Source organism: Barbus barbus (genome assembly GCF_936440315.1).
Source record: "Barbus barbus genome assembly, chromosome: 36".
Classification (NCBI taxonomy): domain Eukaryota; kingdom Metazoa; phylum Chordata; class Actinopteri; order Cypriniformes; family Cyprinidae; genus Barbus; species Barbus barbus.
The window spans coordinates 503,596-524,549 of record NC_136714.1 but is presented as its reverse complement, the minus strand read 5'-3'; the positions used below and the strand labels follow the sequence as shown (position 1 = coordinate 524,549).

General features: G+C 36.0%; 2 protein-coding genes across 3 annotated transcripts; one reads left to right on the top strand and one right to left on the bottom strand.

Moving 5' to 3' along the window:
- Positions 1-963: 963 nt before the first annotated feature.
- On the top strand, positions 964-15,920 carry lipia (lipase, member Ia). The gene is made up of 11 exons (XM_079394219.1): positions 964-1,165; positions 2,450-2,513; positions 8,880-9,250; positions 11,344-11,452; positions 11,532-11,633; positions 12,046-12,135; positions 13,126-13,293; positions 13,368-13,457; positions 13,993-14,101; positions 14,177-14,350; positions 15,282-15,920. Exons 1-11 carry the CDS (start codon positions 1,163-1,165, stop codon positions 15,364-15,366), a joined length of 1,365 nt encoding a protein of 454 aa, XP_079250345.1. The 5' UTR covers positions 964-1,162; the 3' UTR covers positions 15,367-15,920.
- On the bottom strand, positions 15,098-20,627 carry LOC306855476 (SH3 domain-containing kinase-binding protein 1). 2 transcript variants are annotated; one of them, XM_079394221.1, is made up of 8 exons: positions 20,474-20,627; positions 20,312-20,343; positions 19,997-20,066; positions 19,574-19,668; positions 19,079-19,186; positions 17,531-17,706; positions 17,389-17,452; positions 15,098-16,562 (listed from the first exon to the last, which is right to left on the bottom strand). In XM_079394221.1, the coding sequence occupies exons 3-8, from the start codon at positions 20,019-20,021 to the stop codon at positions 16,524-16,526; spliced, it is 507 nt and encodes a 168-aa protein (XP_079250347.1). In that variant the 5' UTR covers positions 20,022-20,066; positions 20,312-20,343; positions 20,474-20,627; the 3' UTR covers positions 15,098-16,523. The 2 variants fall into 2 exon arrangements, with proteins under 2 accessions (XP_079250347.1, XP_079250348.1); XM_079394222.1 differs by having other exon boundaries at positions 15,641-16,562; positions 19,997-20,343; positions 20,474-20,603.
- Positions 20,628-20,954: the final 327 nt, after the last annotated feature.

Here is a 20,954-nt window from a genome sequence, read left to right as displayed (position 1 = left end):
AAAATGGTATAAATATATACCTATATTATATAATGAATATTTAAATTTGATAGTTTTTTTAAAAGCTATGCTAGTCATGCATGCAATACATTTACATTTACATTGTCATTTAGTAGACCCTCTGCGTGGTGTTCGGATCCCGGCACTCCTGTCTTGTTCAGGCTCGGTTCTGGTTTCGTGTCGGGGTTCGTACACTCACGCTCCAGGTTTGTTCTCGCTGTGGGAGTGTGTGATTTAGAGTTCGCTCGGGCCATGCACTCCTCTGTCCTCTGTGTGTGTGTTTTTCTCTTGTTTTGTCTTGTTCTGTGTGGCACGCAGCTTGTGTTTTTTTTCACAGGATGCGTGCTTTCATGTTTGTCATGTTTTGTGAGCATGCAGCTTATGAGTCTGTCCTGTCCTCCCCTACGGGGTAGTTTTTATTTAATTTTTATTATTAATAAAGCCCTATTTCCTGCAAGTGAGTCCTCGCTCTCATCCCTTCACCCACACCTGACAGATCCAAAGTGACTTACAAATGAGGACAATAGAAGCAATCAAAATCAACAAAAGAGCAATGATATGCAAGTGCTATAACAAGCTAATAACACGTTATTATTTATATAATAAATACAAAGAAAACTGATAGGATAGAAAAAGAATAGAGTAAGCTAGTGTTAGAGGCCCTTTTTTGCTTTTTGTTAATTGTATAATAAATAGAAAGAAAACAAATAGAATACAAAAATAATAGAATAGAGCTAGTGTTAGTTTTTTTTAAGAAAACAAGCAGTTAGTGAATTAATAAGAGTGTCTAAAAGGGTCAAATCAAGATGGAAGAGATGTGTTTTTAGCCTAAACTTTAGCTTTATTTTATTTTACTTTTATATATATATATTTTTACAATAGTTTATGCATACATCTGTGCCACCGCAGTCCCCTACTGTGACTAGTTTGGAGCTTATTGTCTGGTCTTGTTCCTCAGCACAGGTAGAGAGAGGGATGTGAGGAATGTGGCACCTGTAGGTGGATGTGTGTGGATGTGGAGGGTGGAGCTGTGGACAGGAAGGAGGAGCTGCTCTGTAAGTGTGTCACCTTACTATTTCCTGGAGTCTTCAGATGAATTATTAGCAACCCTGACAGCATAAAGGCTCACTGTCAGACAGAAACCTCTCTTCACTCGTCCAACATGGTAAGACGTCTCTCTTGTAAGCTGTGCCTTGTAGCAGAGAGGTGTAGTATGTGCTCTTTGTCTGAGCATGTGCTTATGTCTGTTGGTCATATGAGTACATGGCTGGCTGTGTGTGTTTGTGTGATTGCTCACATGAGTGGTCAGTCAGGTTCACTGTATGCTGTCTCGTGTTTGAACTGAGGACGTGGTTGATGTAAAGATTCGTGGGAGTTCTTCTGCTTGTTTTGACTGAAAGCCCATTCTTATTCCCTCCCCGGGAAAGCAGCTTTAAACCAGTTTGTCTTCTTTTCAGCTTCAGCCCATTCAAATGAGTACCTAAAATGTCCCTTTACAGAACCACACAATGACTCTCCAAACACACACAGACGGTTTGTGTGAGTTACTGTCCAGAATGAACCATTTCTATTGAATTCTGTGCTTTTAATCCTGAGCTAGCGATATTTAGTATGTTTTATATCCCTTAAACCTGGTCCTCACACAAACCTTGTATTTCAATTTGAATGAAAATGGTGTTTATCAATATTTATAATAAACATTATTTGTATTTAGTAAGATGTTTTTGTCATAGGAAATGTTTTTAGTTTTACTACATTTGGTCCCCAAAATGTAAGCAAAACCTGAGACATACACGTCAGGGTAATGCTTGGCAACTAAACCTGAAACTGAAACCACCTAAATAAATACAGAAATAAGCAAGCAAATAAATAAATACATCTTTTTTTAAATCAGCAAAGCAACACTTCTCATTTATATTTAGTTTAAGTGCAAAATAAACTAATGAAAAAAAATAAATAAATAAACTTAATGAAAACGATACAGACATATTTAAAAACAAAACAAAACATAAACTAAATACAACAAAATGACTATAAAAGTTAATGACTGAAAATTAAAAGTTAAATTAATTCAAAATATTAACAAAAACAATAGTTGTATATCAATAATACCAAAACAGCACACACCCTATTGTACAGTAATGAGTTTCATGGAAACTGTGTGTGTGTGTGTGTGAGTGTGTGTGTGTGTGTGTGTGTGTGTGTGTGTGTGTGTCAGCAGGGGTCTTTGGAAACTTGTGGTTTCATCATGAGCAAAATGTAATGTGTGGCTTTCCAAAAACTGCTTAATAGTTTATTGAATAAGAAAGCAAAAGCATATTTCTTATTAACTGCTGCGCTCTAAAAGCATACAGAATGTAAAATGAGAGAAAGGCTGCTAAGATGAGAAGTGTTTGAGATCTGCTGTCGACTGCAGCACACTTTCTGAGGTTCTTCTCTCTCTCTGCAGATCTGCCCGACACTCTTTTGGAGGCTCGTGTTTGTGACGCTGCTGATGTTTGACGCTCACAGAGGTAAAGTTGATCCAAATCCACATCAACTGCCTTTCATGTCACTTTTCCGCCTTTGTAACAAACTGTTTATTTTAGTTAACAAGTTAGACGAAACCACCTGACATTCTTCCAAATGCTTACAATTCATTGTGGTTAACCATCGCGGCCTGAAACACTGTGAGACAGTCAGCTGTGAGAAAGCTAGCGTTTCTGTATTACTCATGGTGGATGTTGTCTCATTTATGGTGGGTGTTACTGTAGAATTTCTCTTGAAAAGTTAACATAACCCCCACAGATGTAGCATTAGTCCCACTTTTCCTGTAAACACACACACACACACACACACATATTTTCCATTCGTCCAGTGTAGATTGATCGTCCAGTGTAGCCATTGGCAGTGTTGGGGAAAGTTACTTTTAAAAGTAATGCATTACAATATAGCGTTACTAATTATGTTACTTATTACTTTTGTATTGAAAGTAATGCATTATGTTAATTTGTGTTACATTTTCTTATCTGGGCTGGGCTTACTTATTTATTTTTAATGTAAAATTATCTATTTTTGGCAAAAGCGCTTTCACACCAAAAGTGAAATGAATCAGCCTCAGGTTGAAGAGGATATGTAACTTGCGTCTGTACAGTAGTCCAATCCATTCTGGATTACATGAAGAATAGGACACAGGAGAAGAAAGTTCAACACCATTCAGCATTTCAAATTTTTCTGTTGTTAAGTCGTTTTTGCTTTTTAGTATGGTTGAATTGGCTCATCAAAGGACAGCAGCAAAGGAATAGGTTGAATTAAATGTTAACATAAAATTATCTTCTGTATGACCCAGTTCTAGCCTAGGCTGCTGACATGGCATTAAATCTGAAATCTAAAATAAACTAACTCTTACATTCTAAAAAATGCTGGGTTAAATACAACCCAGTGCTGGGTAAATATCGGACAGAACACATGCTGGGTTGTTTTCAACCAACAGTTAGGTTAAATGTTTAACCCTTCTGGGCAGTAACCCAACCGCTGGGTGTAAACAACCCAATCACTGGGTTCTTCCATATTTTACCCAGCACTGGGTTGTATTTAACCCAGCATTTTTTAGAGTGTAGGCAATTTGTGTGTGTGTGTATATATATATATATAGATTGTAGCATTTACAGTGTGTGTGTATGTATATATATATACACACACACACACACACATATATATACATTGGGTAACACTTTAGAATAGGGAACAGTTATTCACTATTAACTACAACTTTTCCCTCAATAAATTCTTAATTTGCTGTTGTGGGTTCGGTGTCTTGCTCAAGGGCACCTCAGTCGTGGTATTGAGGGTGGAGTACAATGAGCAATGAGCAGGGCTTTAACCCATGTCATTTTCTGTCATCTGATTTGCATTCTCACTATTTGTTTACCTTGTTGATCATATGCATAATGAATTTCAAATTTATTCTCAACATTTAGCCAATTCAACTCTGTTCCCCATTCTTTTACAAACTAAAAAAATATGATCGCCAAATAATTTCTCGAGTTCACTCAGTAGCATAGGCCTTTTTACCAGGAAAACGCTCATGCAATCCATCATGACATCCTGTAAAAGGAAAAAAGTTAAGTGTGGGGTGGACAGGGCAAGCTTGCTTGTTCTCTGCCTTCCCCGGTTATACCAGACCAGGACAGTTCATCCATGGCTATTATTTTATTATTTTACCATCCCCACTTTTGATGCTCGGTCCAACCCATGCATCTATTTAGCATAATGGTTGAAAAAATGTTTGGGTAAACAAGGTTTACCATCAACACTAAACCAAATGTCGTCTTTAATATTGCAGCCAGTTTTCTCTGCCTCTGAAGCAAAATATTTATACTCTGTAGATAGTTAAAACAGTCAAGGTTATTTTCAGATAACACAGTACACACAATCTCCTTTGTTTGTGTGGCAGAAGCTTTCACAGCTTCATATGCCACTTCCTAAAGAAACAGAGTCTTTTATTATTGTTTCCTAAAGAAACAGAGTCTTTTATTATTGTTTGATCAGCACATTTACAAACAGAAATCCAAACGACAACAAAATATCGTCCAGCAAATTTGATGCTAACCAAAATAATGTAATCCCCCCCCCCCCCCCAACCAATAACAGGAGTCTTTGTAGATGATCACGCAGTTGTCAGTCATCAGTTTACACACTCCAGTTAAGTTTGTAACATTTATGCTTCTGATCACACATGGCTGACAATATTTAAATTTATACCCTCAAATTTAGATAAGGGTTTTTAAGCCATAATGGACATCAATTTTTAACTTCACATTTCCAATTTACATAAAGAACACCTAGCTTCAGGGTAGATGCCCCGTTGCGGCGTGACCCCTTGCCTTAGGTTGTCCTCCACTTGGCCAAAAGAGGATCTTACCCGTTATTGAGAAATCACCTCACGCACACTGGTAACCGCTCTTTCCCGTTCCAAAATCTTTGACAGTTTTCTTCAACATAATCAGGTGTTTTCTGGAGCTTTAGGAAAGGCCACCAGAGCCATTTGGACTGCCCAATAGTAAACAGGAAGACAGGTTAATTACAGCTTAAATACAAGTTAATTTAGCATTTAATCACTAAAATCCATTAGACATCTTTTAAGCAGCATCACAGCAGTGCTGAGATTATACTTTAGTTATTTTTTAGATTTAATTATCCCAACAGTCCATTCAGTCTAATGTTCTACTACATCTTTGACCGGAGCCACTGGCTGTGTATCATGGTGGAGACTAATGATTAGACAAAACATGTACTGGTCATAGAATACATTTAGTCTAAAATATAACCATCTATCATTCAAGGTCTGTATTTAAAGACCTCTTTAAAGTCATTGAGTTTTGACACTTTTAACAACCAATCACCCTTTTCATGGCAATCATTTCCTTTAACATCTCTTTGTCTATAAATTTCAACTGAAGCACTGTGCTCGTCTATAAATAGCTTGTTATCACACAGGCTCCGATAACAGCATTCAGCTGACTTTGAATGAGGCATGCAGGGCTGGTAACACTGCCTTTTCATAAACTTTAACATTCTACTATCTTTTAACTCTAGCCCAGCTTAACACGTTTGACAGATGATATGCATTTTCAAATAAACATATATTTTTTTATATTCATTTTTCTTTTACCCACACATCAAGAAATGTATCATTTAGAAATTTCCACTCAGATTGAGTCTCTGTTACACTGACCTTTAAAACTTAGAGGTCCTACATCATTTTAGTTATTAATGCTATGGTTGTTATGTGCTCATCACATAGAAAACATTGAGACTGTTCAAAGTGAAACATTCTTTCAGAAGATCATCCCTATTATCATCCTCTGCTCACTTTATATATTTTGGCAACTCACATGTTTTGGAGTCATGTTCTGTAATTTGACATTCATTCACTATAAAAATTATTATTATAGATCTTTCCTTTAAAAGGAATTCCTTAAGACTTCAATCTTATGACCTTATTTTAATATCTTGTTTTTTTCACTAGACGAAAACATTAAAATTCTTTAAAGCTGTTTTACTTTGGAAATGCACTGTCGTAGTTTATAATATTACCTTAATGTGACTTAACAGCTGTTCATAAACGCTTCCATAACTAAAGAACTTCATTTTAATGCATTCATTTTTGCTACTATATTTCTTTTCGTCACAGCTCCTTGTTACAGATGCAACAAGTATTATTATTATTGTCTCAGTCCCACTTATCTCTACTGTTTTCCATAAACCCAGTTATTATATTGTTCGTATCTCAATCCTCAATCATTGTTCTCTAGAGATCTAATGTCATGCATCCATTTACTGGATGAGAAATAAAACGTTTGTTCACTCCTCTTACCACCACCTGGGGCCGTCTGTATAAAGCCTCTCAGAGTTTTGCTCTTATTTTACTCTTATTCCTTAGAATAAGAGTGATTCATAAAGGTTCCTAAGTGTTAAGACTAGATCTAAGAGAGTTGAAGAGGTCTCCTAACCTAGTTAGGAGTAACAAGATGGCAGCAATGAAGAGGAGACAAACACTTTCCAACGAAGATATGACATACTGGAGTTATAAGATGATGTGGAGTTGATAAAACAATACAAACTTGATTGTCCATTTTTTTTTTTTTTTGTACTGACAAAGTGAGAAATTGAATAACCTCTTCAACTCAACAAGTCAATACTCTAACTGCAGAAATGAAAGTAGTAATTATAAAACCTCACCAAACACAACAGTGGCCAAAAGTGATGGGGAGGGTTTTTTTATGACCCCCACATTTCACTTAAACCATCAAAATACCAAGGAAAAATAACCCAGATTAGTGTTGCCAACTGCTTTCAATTGAAATGAGCTCAAACTGGTAACTTAATGTTGCTAGATGACCTCATAAAGGTGAGTTTACTGATCTATATTTACCTTTATCGGAGTGTCTACTTACACTAAGTGCAAATAACCTGCCTTGTTGGCAGAGGCTGTTTACACTAACTCCGCCCACCAATGTGTGATTGGGCCGGTCAACATTACAAAAGACAGTCAACAGTCATCAGCTCTAATGGCACAGATGATAATATGTGTGTTGTGCACCTTTTGACACGAATGACCAGGGTTTGAATCCGCCTTTTGACAAAAAAAAAATTCTCACTTTTCAAATTTCACATCACATCAGAAAAACATTTATTTTCAATAAAAATGAAGGAAATAATCAAAAAGTTGAAAATAAAGTATCGGGTAGGTTTAGGGTAGGTAGGGAGGCCTTTACTGTCCCAATAAGGTGGCATCCATTTAATAATTTGAATTCAAATTTACACTCAATAACTTATTATTGCATACTGATTTATAATAAGATAATTGACACTATTTGCAATAAGTAGTATAAATAGCAAAATCCTGCTATTTTAACATTGTGTAAATAAATTCACTTAGTGTAAATAGCCGCTGCCTATATTTATATAGATCAGTGAACTCGCCTTTATAACGTCATGCAGAGAGGAATGGAAAGAAGGTTTGTCCAAGAAATTGATTTTGTTGCAAGGTTTTTGAAAAAAGTCTCTAAAGGAGTGAAGAAGTCACTAAATCTAGTGACAAAATCAGTAAATTGGCACACTGACTACAACATAAGTTATTAATATTTCATTGGTCCTCATTGTGTTCATAATTTCTTCGTATGACAGCATGGCCAAAAAGTATGGCTGCACAATTTGGCATGTTTCACTGCATTATTATCACAAATAAAACAACTGACTCTAAGCAACTATGCAATATTCTTACAAAATCTTGTACTTTTTGTTTTTTAATTAAGGGTGAAGATATCAAATTTCCTTGGCCAGACATCACTTTTGACCACTACTATATGGCCTTTGATTGACTTTCTAACTAACCACCAAACCATATTGCAAAACAAGCTACTTTTATGAGGATCGAGGACCTTCCTGGAGTTTCTGGAGCCATTGATGGATCTCATGTTGACAGTATTAACAGTATTAAAGAATTCCATTGCAATATCTTAGTCTTGTAAGTTGTCTCACAAACAAAGACAATGTTGTCTACATATTAGAGTTATCCATTAATGTTTGTCATTTGTAAACAACCATAAATTCGATAATTTGGTGACTTTTTACACATTCTTTTTTTTCATCCAGGAAACCGAAAAAAATTAATTACCTCAACGACATTAATTGTTGTTTCAGTTGCGGTGACAAGAATTATTCTATTAGCAAAATAAGACAATCAGCATTGCATGAGCAAACAAATATGCATTGGCTCAAAGTATAACAGAACTAAAAAACTATTGTTAACTCAAAAGTCTTACTGCATAAACTTGCCTCATTTGTTTTTGTTTTCTCGTCTATTAATAAAAAAAGGCTTGAGAAAGTCTTAAAAGTACCTTCATAAACCTGCAGGAGTTTGTGTGCTTAAATATGTATTTGAACCTCTAACTCAAGCGCTCTATTCTCATTCTATTCTTTAAAAACCACAACTAGTCCCTTTTAGACTTGCACTCTATTCATTTACAAACTGCTTTTATAATCTTTTTGTATTCTATTTTTTGTTTCTTTTTATTTATTATACAATTAACAAAAGCAAAAAAGGCTTCGAACACTAGCTTGTTCTATTCTTTTTCTATTCTATCTGTTTTATTTTTATTTATTATATAATAAAATAAAAAAACTTGCTACATGTACTGCATTGGGCTAACTGAGACTTGTTATAGCACGTGCATATCATTGCTCTTTTGTTGACTTTGATTGCTTCCATTATCCTCATTTGTAAGTCGCCTTGGATAAAAGCGTCTGCTAAATGACTGAATGTAAATAACCCTGTGAGGGATGTGTGCAACAGCAGTGACGAGCAGAAGGCTCTGTTTGCGTTCTCCCTGCAGCTCAGGAGTGTGAGGAGATGACGGACCTGGACCTGAAGCACTCTCTGACCGGGACGTCTCTGAGCGTGAGGTTACTGCTGTACACACGGCCCAATGTGTCCTGCGCTGAGCTGCTGTCTCACCGAGAGCCCTTCAGAAACCCCCGCTTCAACATCAGCTCCCCGAGCATCTTCCTCATCCACGGCTACCGGCCCACCGGCTCGCCTCCCATCTGGCTCACAGAGTTCGTGCAGTTCCTCCTGCAGCGCCGCGACATGAACGTCATCGTGGTGGACTGGAACCGCGGAGCCACCAACATAAACTACTGGAAAGTGGTGGATAACACCTGCAAGGTGGCCGCAAACCTTACCCAGCTCATCCAGAAAATGACGGTAAGAGGAAAGCTCCTCGGTGTTGTTGAAAAAGAGAGAAAGAGAAAGAAAGAAAGAATATCTTCATGCCCCAGACTAGCATGATGCTCTGAATTCTCTTCATATTTCATATTGTATAAGTAGCTCAGTGCATGTGTTACATACGTCCCATCTAGGCCTGGGGAGCCAGTAGCAAAGCAAAAAACGGGGTCATTTTTATAAATTCCACTATTATTTTCTCTTGTGGACTATATGCATCTTTTATGTGAAATATCTTATTCAGGTCAGTACTAAATAAACAATAACATGCATTTTGTATGATCCCGCTTATTTTCCATGTAAACCTTTGATCTCTACTGTATATTATATTGCACACAGATTTTTGTCCAATCAGAAGCTTTCCTCCGTGAGAGAGTCTGAGCCATAAAACTGATTAACAAGTCATAATTCATGACTGAGCAAAGCAGAAAAATGGGCCGTTTCATTCTAAGGATCAGATATTTTCTGTTTTTATTTTTGCTTATAGTTTTAGTATAATTTTGTGTTTTTTTTGTTTTTGTATTTTTTTTATTATTATGTTAGTTTTTAGTATTTATTTTAGTACTTCAACTTAAATTAAACTGAATGGAAATGAGAAAGGTTGCATCAGCAACTAGCTGAAATAAAATGTTTTTAATATCTGAAGTCATTGTAATTATTTATTTATTGCCGTTTCTGTTTATTTCTATTGTAGTTTTAGTTGTTTCAGGGAGAAGCTGTAAAGTGGTAGTGAAATGAAACAGATGTGACATGAGCTGTTTAAGCTTGTGCTGGTTCTTGATGACGGTATCAGGTTTGTCTGTACACAGGTGAAGCATACAGATGTTTTATAGTCGTGTGTTAATCCTTAACTTCTTCAGGTGGAGACTTGAATAAACAGCAGCTGACCTCTTGCTGTTTTAATGCAGTCTTATGTTGATAAAGCCCATGTAGGTAACTTACGTCACATACGCTCTGCCGTCTTTTCTTTGAGATGTATATTTGAGATATATATCTTGAGGCTTCTCAAATGAGGAAAGCACTGTAGGGCATGGCTTGATTTTGTTAATCAGGACTTGACTGATTCTTTGTCATTTGCTAATAGCTGTAGTTGTTTAAGTGGAGTGTGGGGTTACTGGAGGAAATGGATTCAAATGATCCACGTTATTTTGAAAGGAAGAAGTTATTTTCTGTAAATGTATAAGGCTCATGCAATATTTATACAATTTCATCAGAACATTTTTTCATTAAAATTAAATAATTTGTTTATAATCATTATTATTTTTATTATTCAATAAATGTGGTTTTTAGGATTAAAATAGAATGAAGGCCTTTAAACTCATTTTTCGGTGTAATGTGATTGTAAATAAATACATAGAGAGGCTTTTGCATATTTTATTTATTTATTTTTATTAGGTTTTGTTTAGATATATATTTAGACATTCTTAATGACTACTTTTTGTTAAGGTTTTGATATTGTTTGTTAGATGAGCATCAGATAATTTTTCTTATTTCCTATTCATTTTATATGTTGGTCATTTCTGACCGTGAAGAGACAAAGTGTTCATTTTTTTGGCCCTTTAACATATCTGTGTCGTGTCCATGATTTATTTTGTGTGTGTTCACATAGCTAATGTGACAAACGTCACCAAGGCCATGTCCACATGTACACGCGTATTTTTATAAACAGTTTTTCCTTCTTGCATTTCTAAAAAAATCTCTGTCCACACGAAAACACAATGGCATGCTATGAAGCACCGTCAAGAGCATGCCAAGCCAGGAGGTGGCGATATAGGACAAGTGTCAGCCCATTCTGATGAAACAGAACATTAAATTTAAAGTATTTTTGGTCAAAAGTGACTGAAGAGGCCCAGAAATTCAAAGAGGATAAAGGCATATTGTTTAATATGTACACAGATAAACATTTGAAAATTCCATAAACATCCATTTTCAAGGTGTTAACTAGCCTAATGAGAGTCCCATTATTTTCTTTTGTAAAATGTTCACCACAGTCTTTCCTGTAACTGACTTTCTGTAGCTTTCTGTCATATTCATCTGTGTAGTAAACGTGTGTGTGTGTGTGTGTTTGTTCACAGGAGAAAGGGGCTGATCTCGGCTCCATACACATGATCGGTGTCAGTTTAGGGGCCCACATTTCAGGTTTCACTGGGGCCAGTTTTAATGGAAGCATTGGCAGAATAACAGGTGAGTGATCCGTTCTCCTCCTGAAGCTCTGAGTCGAGTGTTTCAGTGTGTGATTGTGATGTTTGTGTGTCCCACTCAGCGCTGGACCCGGCGGGGCCCGAGTTTAACGGTCGGCCCCCGAGCGAGCGTCTCGACCCGTCTGATGCCCAGTTCGTGGAGGTTCTGCACACAGACATGGACGGTGTGTTTCTCTCACACATCACCAGACGAGGCTCTTCACTCCACACTGTATATGACGCCCTATCCACCTTATTTTTCCCGTAAGAGCGGTCGTGGTCATTTGTAAATTGAATGTGTCTGGCTTCCGGTCTCATCTGCGTCCCGCTATTTTTAGCTGTGCAAAACAGCTCTTTTTGCTGCTCAATATTGAAAACTGTCTTACTATATTATTGTAACGTATTATCTTAATTAAGAACACGCTGGCTTGTAGTTACCGTTACTGCATGTTGTTATTCTTCTCGTTATGTCCCTACGGCAGCTAATGAACCGGAAATCTCACACATTCAAAACGGCTGACTGCTGCGTTGAAGAATAAGGTGGAGACAAAATGAATATCTAGACTTGGTTAACTCATGGTTGGTGTTTTCTTGCAGCACTGGGCTATCGTGATGTCCTGGGTCACATCGACTATTACGCAAACGGTGGAGCGGATCAGCCTGGATGCCCCAGAACCATCTTTTCAGGTCAGCTTTAACCACTTTAATAGCATTTTAATGTAACCGCAATTAACAATAATATTACACAAACACACACTGCTGTTCAGTTTGGGATCCGTAAGATTTTTCATGTTTTCAAGAAGTTTCTTCTGCTCATCAAGGCTGCATTTATTTGATCACAAATACTGTAAAAAGTGTGAAATATTATTAGAATGTAAAACATCTGTTTTCTCTGTGAATATGTGTTAAAATTATTCTAATATAGAGCTGATTTACTGCTCAAGAAACATTCCTCTATTATCAGTTTATTTAAAATAGAAATCTTTTGTAGCAATGTAAGCCTTTACTATATTTTTTTTAAATCAATTTAACACATTCTTGCTGAAATATGTTAAAAAAAAGAAAAAAAAAAGAAAAAATGTACTAACCCCAAACTTTTAAATTGTATTGTAGGCCTATTATTGCTAAATATAAATTCTAATTTAAAGTATATTAAAACAGAAAACAATTAGTTATTTTAAATTGTAATAATATTTCACAATATTACAGTTTTTCTGTATTTTTTTTATCAAATAAATGTAGCCTTCATGAGTAGAAGAGACTTATTTATAAAAATAAATAAATAAATAAAATCTTACTGGTTCTTAACTTTTGAATGGCAGTATGTATTTTTGTGTACTTTTTAAACTTAAAAATGCTCATCAAATTAAATAGAAAATAAACATTGATTTTCAATCTTTTACTTCCTTTCTAATCATACCTCCCTGAATTTTCGAATGTGAGGCATATAAAAGTGTTAGCAATTATATCATCCTTACTTGCAAGATGCTACTCTCGTTGTTAACAAACCATAAGAAAAAGAAAGAAAGAAAGAACATCTTCATGCCCCAGACTAGCATGATGCTCTGAATTCTCTTCATGTTTCATATTGTTGAAGTTGCTCAGAGCATCTTATATCATAATGTACTGTATATATGCATGTATTGATAGACTGCAGATCTCTCTGATCTTCCACAGGCTCGCAGTATTTCAAGTGTGACCATCAGAGGTCAGTGTTCCTCTACATGAGCTCTGTGAACGGCTCCTGTCCCATCACTGCGTACCCCTGTGAATCATACACACTCTTGCAGGACGGGAAGTGCATGGATTGTGGGAGGTTCGCGCCGGACGGATGCCCTGTTTTCGGTAAACTCTGAACCCTGAGCAAACTCTGAGCTTCATGTGATCTGAGACAGACATGCTTTCATTGCTCTGTGCAGGTTATGATTCTGTGCGCTGGAAGGACAGGCTGCTGCAGCTGGGACAAACGAAGACATATTTCCAAACTAATAAAGCACTTCCATACTGCAGTGAGCATCTCTTTACAACATCTTTCATTACATTTCAACTGTGAGCAGATTATTTCAGTTTCAGGGTAACATATATATGTGACCCTGGACTACAAAACCAGTCATAAAGGTCCATTTTTTTAAAATTGAGATCATCTGTAAGCTGAATAAATAATCTTTCCATTGATGTATGGTTTGTTATGATTGGACAATATTTGTCTGAGATACAACTATTAGAAAATCTGGAATCTGAGGGTGCAAAAAAATCTAAATATTGAGAAAATCACCTTTAAAGTTGTCTAAATTAATGCATATTAGTGATCAAAAATGAAGTTTTGATATATTTACGGTAGGAAATGTACTAAATATCTTCATGGAACATGATATTAATATCCTAATGATTTTTGTCATAAAAGAGAAATGTATAATTTTGATCCATACAATGTATTGTTGGCTATTGCTACAGATATACCTGTGTTACTGATGACTGCTTTTGTGCTGCAGGGTCACATATATATATGTAACGGTTTATTGATGTAATCTTTGACTCCACTAGAGTTCGGTTATAAGGTTGACATTGTCACATGGAACCAGAAAACACACTGGGGATATTTAACAATTAAATTAAGCAACGGACAAGAAGAGGCACAAGTTGAACTCAACCGGTAAGTTTCCGTCTCGTATAAGGAGTATTTCCAGATTGATCTTTTGGATGCTGATGTTTCTCATCTCTCTTCCAGTAAATCCCTGATGTTTGAGAGGTTTGTGGAGAGCAGCGTTCTGGCTCAGTTTGACCGAGATGTCCAGCCTGTGAAAGAGATCACGCTCCAGTTCTCTACGGGGAAAGGAATCCGGCCGCACAAGAAACTGCGGCTCCTGAGCATCCGCCTCACTCCTCTACAGAACAACCTCAGGTCTGTAGTGTTCATCTGAAGGAAGAGTTTCTGAAGGAAGAGTTCATGATACATGCTCTTTATGAACTGTTCGCAGTAAGTCTTCAGTCAAATAACAGCTCTGTGAATCAATTATTTGTGCTTCATTTAATTCAAGCATGAGGTCTCAAGGTGTCATACAAGTGTATGTTTGACATAAAACATACTCAAAAGTTTGTTATTCTTAAAGAAATTAATACATTTATTCGTCAAGGCTAAATTAAATTGATCAGAAGTGACAGTATAGACATTTATAACATTATAAAGATTTCTATTTCAAATAAATGCTGTTCTTTTTTTTTTACTTTCTATTCATCTGTGAATCCTGAAAAATAAAATGTATCACAGTTTCCACAAAAATATTGAGCAGCACAACTGTGTTCAACATTGATAATAATCAGAAATGTTTGTTGAGCAGTAAATCAGTATATTATTATGATTTCTGAAGATCATGTGACACTGAAGACTGGAGTAATGATGCTGAAAATACAGCTGCAGATCACAGAAATACATTACAGTTTAACACATATTCACATAGAAAACAGCTGTTTTACATTATAATAATATTTCACTATTTGTACTGTATTTTTGATCCTTGGTGAGCAAAAGAGACTTCTTTCAGAAACATTTAAGTATAATGACCCCAGAGTTACTGTAAATGGCTCTTGCCTGCTGAAACATTCATCATTACACATGAGATTGGGAAATATCGCAGGCTAGATTCAAACTGTGGTACCCTCAAAACAGTGTTTTATTCGCATGAGTTATTCAGACATAGAGATTAAATTGATGCTTGTCAGTATACATCTTGAGCAGAATAGAGACAAAGACCAGCGTTCACTTGACAGCCACAACATCTCTTCTGGTTTCCTTCAGCTCCGTGTCACTAAACTGTTGTCTTGTGTTTCAGCAGACCTCTGTGTCGCTTCGATCTTCTGCTGGAGGAAAATAAAGACGTGACGTTCAGACCGATCCCCTGTGAAGACTCCAACTTCTGATCCAGACTCTCTCTCAGTCCGTTATTGACACCGCTGTCCTTCAGAGGATCTGAAGTGCTTTCTCTTGGGTCCAGTGTTGTCTTTCAGAGTCCCTTCAGAAATGTGATTTACAGTTGGCTGTTTGATTTTCTTCATGAAGGTACAGCTACACTTTCTTTGTTTTTATGTAATATAAATAAATATTTTTGTAAATATATATTTTTCTTGTTTTTGCCTCTTTATGTCAGTGATATTTATGGTATTGCTTTAGTTTTAAAGTATAGTCTTTTTCTTACAGGACCCTTTTTTAATTCATATGCCTCACTTCTTGCCTTTCTGCTCATATAAACATGAAATTCTGATATACCCATACATGTATGAATTTAACAGCAATGTTAATACATTTCATCACACGCTACTATTTAAAAGTTGGTGGTCCAGTAACTTTTTTTTTTTTCAATTGATCAAAATGAGACATTTACATTGTTACAAAAAAATTATATTTTTAAAAAATGCAAGTTCTTCTGAACTTCCTATTCATCAGAATCCTGAATAAATGTATCACAGTTTTCACAAAAACATTAAGTAGCACGACTGTTTTCAATACTGATAATAATCAGAAAAGCATATTATAAAGATTTCTTAAGATCATGTGACACTGAAGACTGCAGTAATGATGCTGAAAATACAGCTGCAGATCACAGAAATACATTATATCTTAAAGTATATTCAAATAGAAAATGCTTATATTAATTTGTAATAATATTTCACAATATCTTCTGTATTTTTGATCAATTAATTGCAGCCCTGGTGAAAGTCTAAATGACCCCTCACAGTATTCTTCAAGCTTTAGAATCCTTCTCACAACACGGAAAACGGTTATAAAGATGAAATTGATTACTTTGACTAATTAACATCAGACCTTACATTTAAAGGAATCAATGCATGTGACTGAAACAATGCGTATAGGTTGCTCTCTCTCTCTTCAGTCATCGTTCATGGTTTAAAACCCAAAGCGTGTTTTATATAGCAATATGTTCTTTGAGTTCTGAAACAAATTCTCCAGAGTTCTTCCTCAGTCTTTGGAAGATCTTCATTGCACACTTGAGTTCAGCTGAGACTTTATCTGTATCTGTGACGTCTTTATCTGTATCTGTGACGTCTGCCTCAGAAGTGGCTCACTTGGACATGTGTTTCTTAAGACGTTCCACTTCGATCTGGAGTGAAAGAGAGCACGAGTGAGTGTTCATGGTACAAAATTAAACAACAGTGTTGAGGGTAACCCATTACAAGCAAGTCTGATTAGTGTTTAAGTAGTAAAGTAATGCATTATTTGAAAAAGTAACACAAGTTACATCGTTTTCCAATTTATTTAGTTTATTTATGCCTTTATAGTTACCCAAAATATAACTTTTGGGTTTTTGGTAATTAAAAAATGTGACCCTGGACCACAAAACCAGTCATAAGGGTCAATATTTTGAAATTGAGATTTATGGATCATCTGAAGCTGAATAAATAATCTTTCCATTGATGTATGGTTTGTTATGATAGGACAATATTTGGCTGAGATACAACTATTTGAAAATCTGGAATCTGAGGGAGCAAAAAAATCTAAATATTGAGAAAATCTCCTTTAAAGTTGTTCAAATGAAGTTCTTAGCAATGCATATTACTAATCAAAAAATTGCTAAATATCTTTATGGAACATGATCTTTACTTAATATCCTAATGATTTTTGTCATAAAAGAGAAATGTATAATTTTGATCCATACAATGTATTGTTGTCTATTGCTACAGATATACCTGTGTTACTCATGACTGCTTCTGTGCTGCAGGGACACATATAAATAAGCAAGTGCAGCCCAGGTAATACAAAAAGTAACGTAATGCATTACTTTTCATAACTAAGTAACACAATTAGTTACTTTTTTATGGACTAATGCAATATTGTAATGCATTACTTTTAAAAGTAACTTTCCCCATCACTGTTCATGAATGAAATTATTTAACATCTAGAGGCTCTTGAGTCCTCTTCATGCTTACTTGCAGTGACAAACGCATCTTCTTTTCTTCATCCAGTTCGTTCGTGAGCAGTCTGATCTCTTTTCTGAAACACAGCGCCGTTACATTTACAGAAATATAAGAATAAGAATCCCAAAACAGCATGCATTCATGTTACACAAACTTGTGCTGCGTCTTCATCAAGTCCAGTTCATCTCGTAGCTCTCGGAGATCCGCTCTCATCTGCTCCATAGTGCCGGGGCCCTGCGGGGCCGCTCGTGGTTTAGCGGCTAACGCCGAGAGATACGCCGGGAGCAGAGTCATGCTCATTGTGCCAGAAGAAGAGCTGCTGACGGGCCCCTGACAAAAAACACCAAAGGGACAATCCTTATCGTTTTATTTCAGTAGTAAGCAGTTTGTCCTCTAGGGGCCTCAAACTGCCAGGGGCCACAAAAGCCTAATAGGAAGTGTTGAGTAAGTTACTCTTAAAAAGTAATTAATTAGCTACTAACTACATCTTCAACAGAGTAATTCGATTACTGTACTAATTTCTCTCTTTAGAAAGTATTGCATTACCTATTACTAATTACTTTCTAAATCCCATATTAACCTCGACCAGTTGAGCAAAACAAGGATAGATGTGAAACTGCTCTTCTAATTCTTTCAGATCAGTAATATAAAGCTGCATAAATTATTCTAGAACTGACCAAAGTATTTAAAGGGAGAAAGTTACATGAAGGTTTAATATAGAATTGTTCTAATCTATAGCCTATAAAGTAATGTATGGAGCCCTTTAAGGGACATGGTGGTGGGAAAAATACAGGGTGAGTGGAAAAAATTGGGGGTGGGAGGAAAAAATATTTTTCAATTGTTTTGCATTCCCTCGCAAAGATATTTGTGTTCTCTCGCAAAACCAGTTGAGTTCTTCCTGTTTACTTTACAGCTTGCAGTGGTTCAGACAGCTCCATATGTTCACAATGGAGCGGTTCATAGAGTTTTATTTTGAACTTGGACTCAAGAATAAAGAAATACGTCGGTGTTTAGTTCAAGGCACGGTTTTGGGACATTCTAATTTTGGGACATTTTGGGAAATTCTAATTTAGGGACATTCTAATTTTGGGACATTCTAAAATGCAATTACAGCAGAAGTAACTAATTAAATTACAGAAAAGGTAAGCGCAACCCCTTACTTTTCTTTTTCAAGCTAAAATTTAATTATATATATTATATGAATTATTCATAATATATATTTAATAAAATAATTACTTAATAATTAATTTAATTCAATTAATTACTTATGTTAATGGGGCCCCAGAAGGTGAGCTTTGGGCCCAAAAAAACTCAGTTTTGAATGTTGAAGATTAATAAAGACTACTGTTTTGGTCAACATTTTTAGACTTAGATACTCTAAACTATTTCCTATTGTTAATAATTAACATTAAAAAAAACATCAGGGCGGCACAATGAATCAATAAGAGATTTATTTTCAAATTGCAATCATGATATATGACTAAATAATCACAATATAATTTTTGCTGTGCAGCCTATCAGTCAAAATAAAACACTAAAATGTATGTATTTTATGTGTTTACTTGCATGCCATGTGAGCATTAATAAAAATCAGGGAATAACACTGAATTACTGAAATATGAGCTTCAGTACCCCAGTGAAAACCCAGTTTGGAAAGCCCATTAGGGGGGGGGGGGAATATTTTTCTTTGTAACAGACTTACTGTGTTGTCTTCAGGTGAGTCTGTGTTACTATAAAGAAACTTGAGGGCCAGCAGGTCTGGTTCCTGATTCACTTCATTCATTTCCTGACCTGTTTCTTCATCAGCAGCCTGCAAAGGGAAATAATAAACACAAAACACTCAGCATCTTCTTAATATCTTTATCTTTATTCTGTAGACTTCAGTTTTAGGTTCTAAAATGTGTCCTATCTTAAATCAGTAATACTGTAATTTAATGAAACTACCACACTGTTTTGTACAGTATCAGTTATAGCAATGTGTGAGTTGTTAGTGAGTTGTTAGGATGTGACCTACACACCAATTAACACTGAGAAGTTAAATATAACTCAAGGACATCCTGACACAGCGTCTGTTCGGCAAAATGTGACAAACGTTCTGTCTATACGAGGACCTATAGGACGCTGATTAATGCATGATAACTCAAGTGACATGGCTTGTTCATGCAGTCATTAAATACATGATAATTAACTTATTGACATGATTGAGTGAGAGCCTGTTCTCCAGTCTGTTGTGTTCGGTCAGAATGCGCTGGCTCTCTAGAGTCGACACGATGGACTTGAAATCTTCAACGTCTGCAACAATGAGACACAAAATGTGGAAAATAATGCACACACAGTTCTGGGGGAAAATAAAGTGCCATGGGCCAAACTATAATTCATGAATGACCATCCTCAAAAAATATATTAAATATTTGAGTCTATAAATAATAATAAAAAGAGCGACATAATATATATACGATAATATGATTTTAGGAGAAATAAATTATGCAAAAAATATACTGAGCACAATAGAGAAAGAAATGAATAATCTTATTTAAAAAGCTGAAATGTAGATAAATGCATCAGTGCTCTCATTTGTGTTTGGTAAATGAATGAAGGAATGAGCAGACGGATGTTTTACCCGCAGTAAATGCGTGGTTGCCCATGGCAAGAAGAAAAGAAGAAGCTCATGGATCTGAGACACGAACAAACTCCAAAAGCACAAAAGATAATCATTTAGATGCACAATATAACACAATATTTGATTTAAGAATCATTTCAGTAAATATCAGCCGGTGGAAAGACGCTTTTGCATTGCAGCGTTTGCACTCTTCAGTGCTGTGGTCACTATATCAGTCTATATATAGCTACTTCTCACACCAAATGTGTTGTAACTGTACACCATCATGACAGAGACTATTGTCCAGACTAAATTTAGACACAATCTCTCACTCACCAGCCTGATCCAGCTTCAGAAATACAAACAATCTAGTAAAGAGAAATTAAATCAGACATTAAATTATATTACAGTTACTGATGCATCTAAAACATATTATTGTGTTTCCAAAGTCCAGCCATAAAACACTGTGAGGTTCAAGGTCTGGCCCAGAAAACTCACATGTCTCTGTTTCACAACCGTAACTTTCCAGACTACATCCACAGCAATGCCTCCAAAACACTCATTTCTTCATTTCATCTTGTGTCTGTCACTGTGATGTTCTTCAGCTCTTCTCTTCTGACGCTGCAGTGTTTCTTGGCTTCTCAGGAGCCTCTTTGACTCCTAATACTCTCTCCTTTTATGGAGCCCTCAAGACACCAATCAGACGGGGCTGAAGTCAGGCACATGTCCCGCACATTTGTCTCTCAGATTTGTCCCACAGATTCTTTCTCTGTGTTGTAGAATAACAATAATGTGATCAAAGCTACAAAATCAAAAAGACTAGGTAAGTATTGACTTGTGTATGTCTGATAATAACACTCAACGCAGCATGCAAAACAGGTCTATGAATGATGATGCATGGGGAATTCTGGGTTTACATTATTTATGTATGTATTTTGGATCAATCAGCCTAAAGAACTGCTGATCAGACTGGACAAAT

What these genes read in the sequence shown, in the direction of transcription:
- LOC306855476 (XM_079394221.1), bottom strand. Translation starts at nt 20,021, where the DNA reads ATGGGCAACCACGCATTTACTGCGG. An exon ending in CAACCACGCATTTACTGCGG is followed by an intron (nt 19,669 to 19,996) that starts GTAAAACATCCG and finishes TCATTGTTGCAG; the next exon opens with ACGTTGAAGATTTCAAGTCC. An exon ending in TTGATGAAGACGCAGCACAA is followed by an intron (nt 17,453 to 17,530) that starts GTTTGTGTAACA and finishes GCTGTGTTTCAG; the next exon opens with AAAAGAGATCAGACTGCTCA.
- lipia (XM_079394219.1), top strand. An exon ending in GATGTTTGACGCTCACAGAG is followed by an intron (nt 2,514 to 8,879) that starts GTAAAGTTGATC and finishes TTCTCCCTGCAG; the next exon opens with CTCAGGAGTGTGAGGAGATG. An exon ending in TCTGCACACAGACATGGACG is followed by an intron (nt 11,634 to 12,045) that starts GTGTGTTTCTCT and finishes GTTTTCTTGCAG; the next exon opens with CACTGGGCTATCGTGATGTC.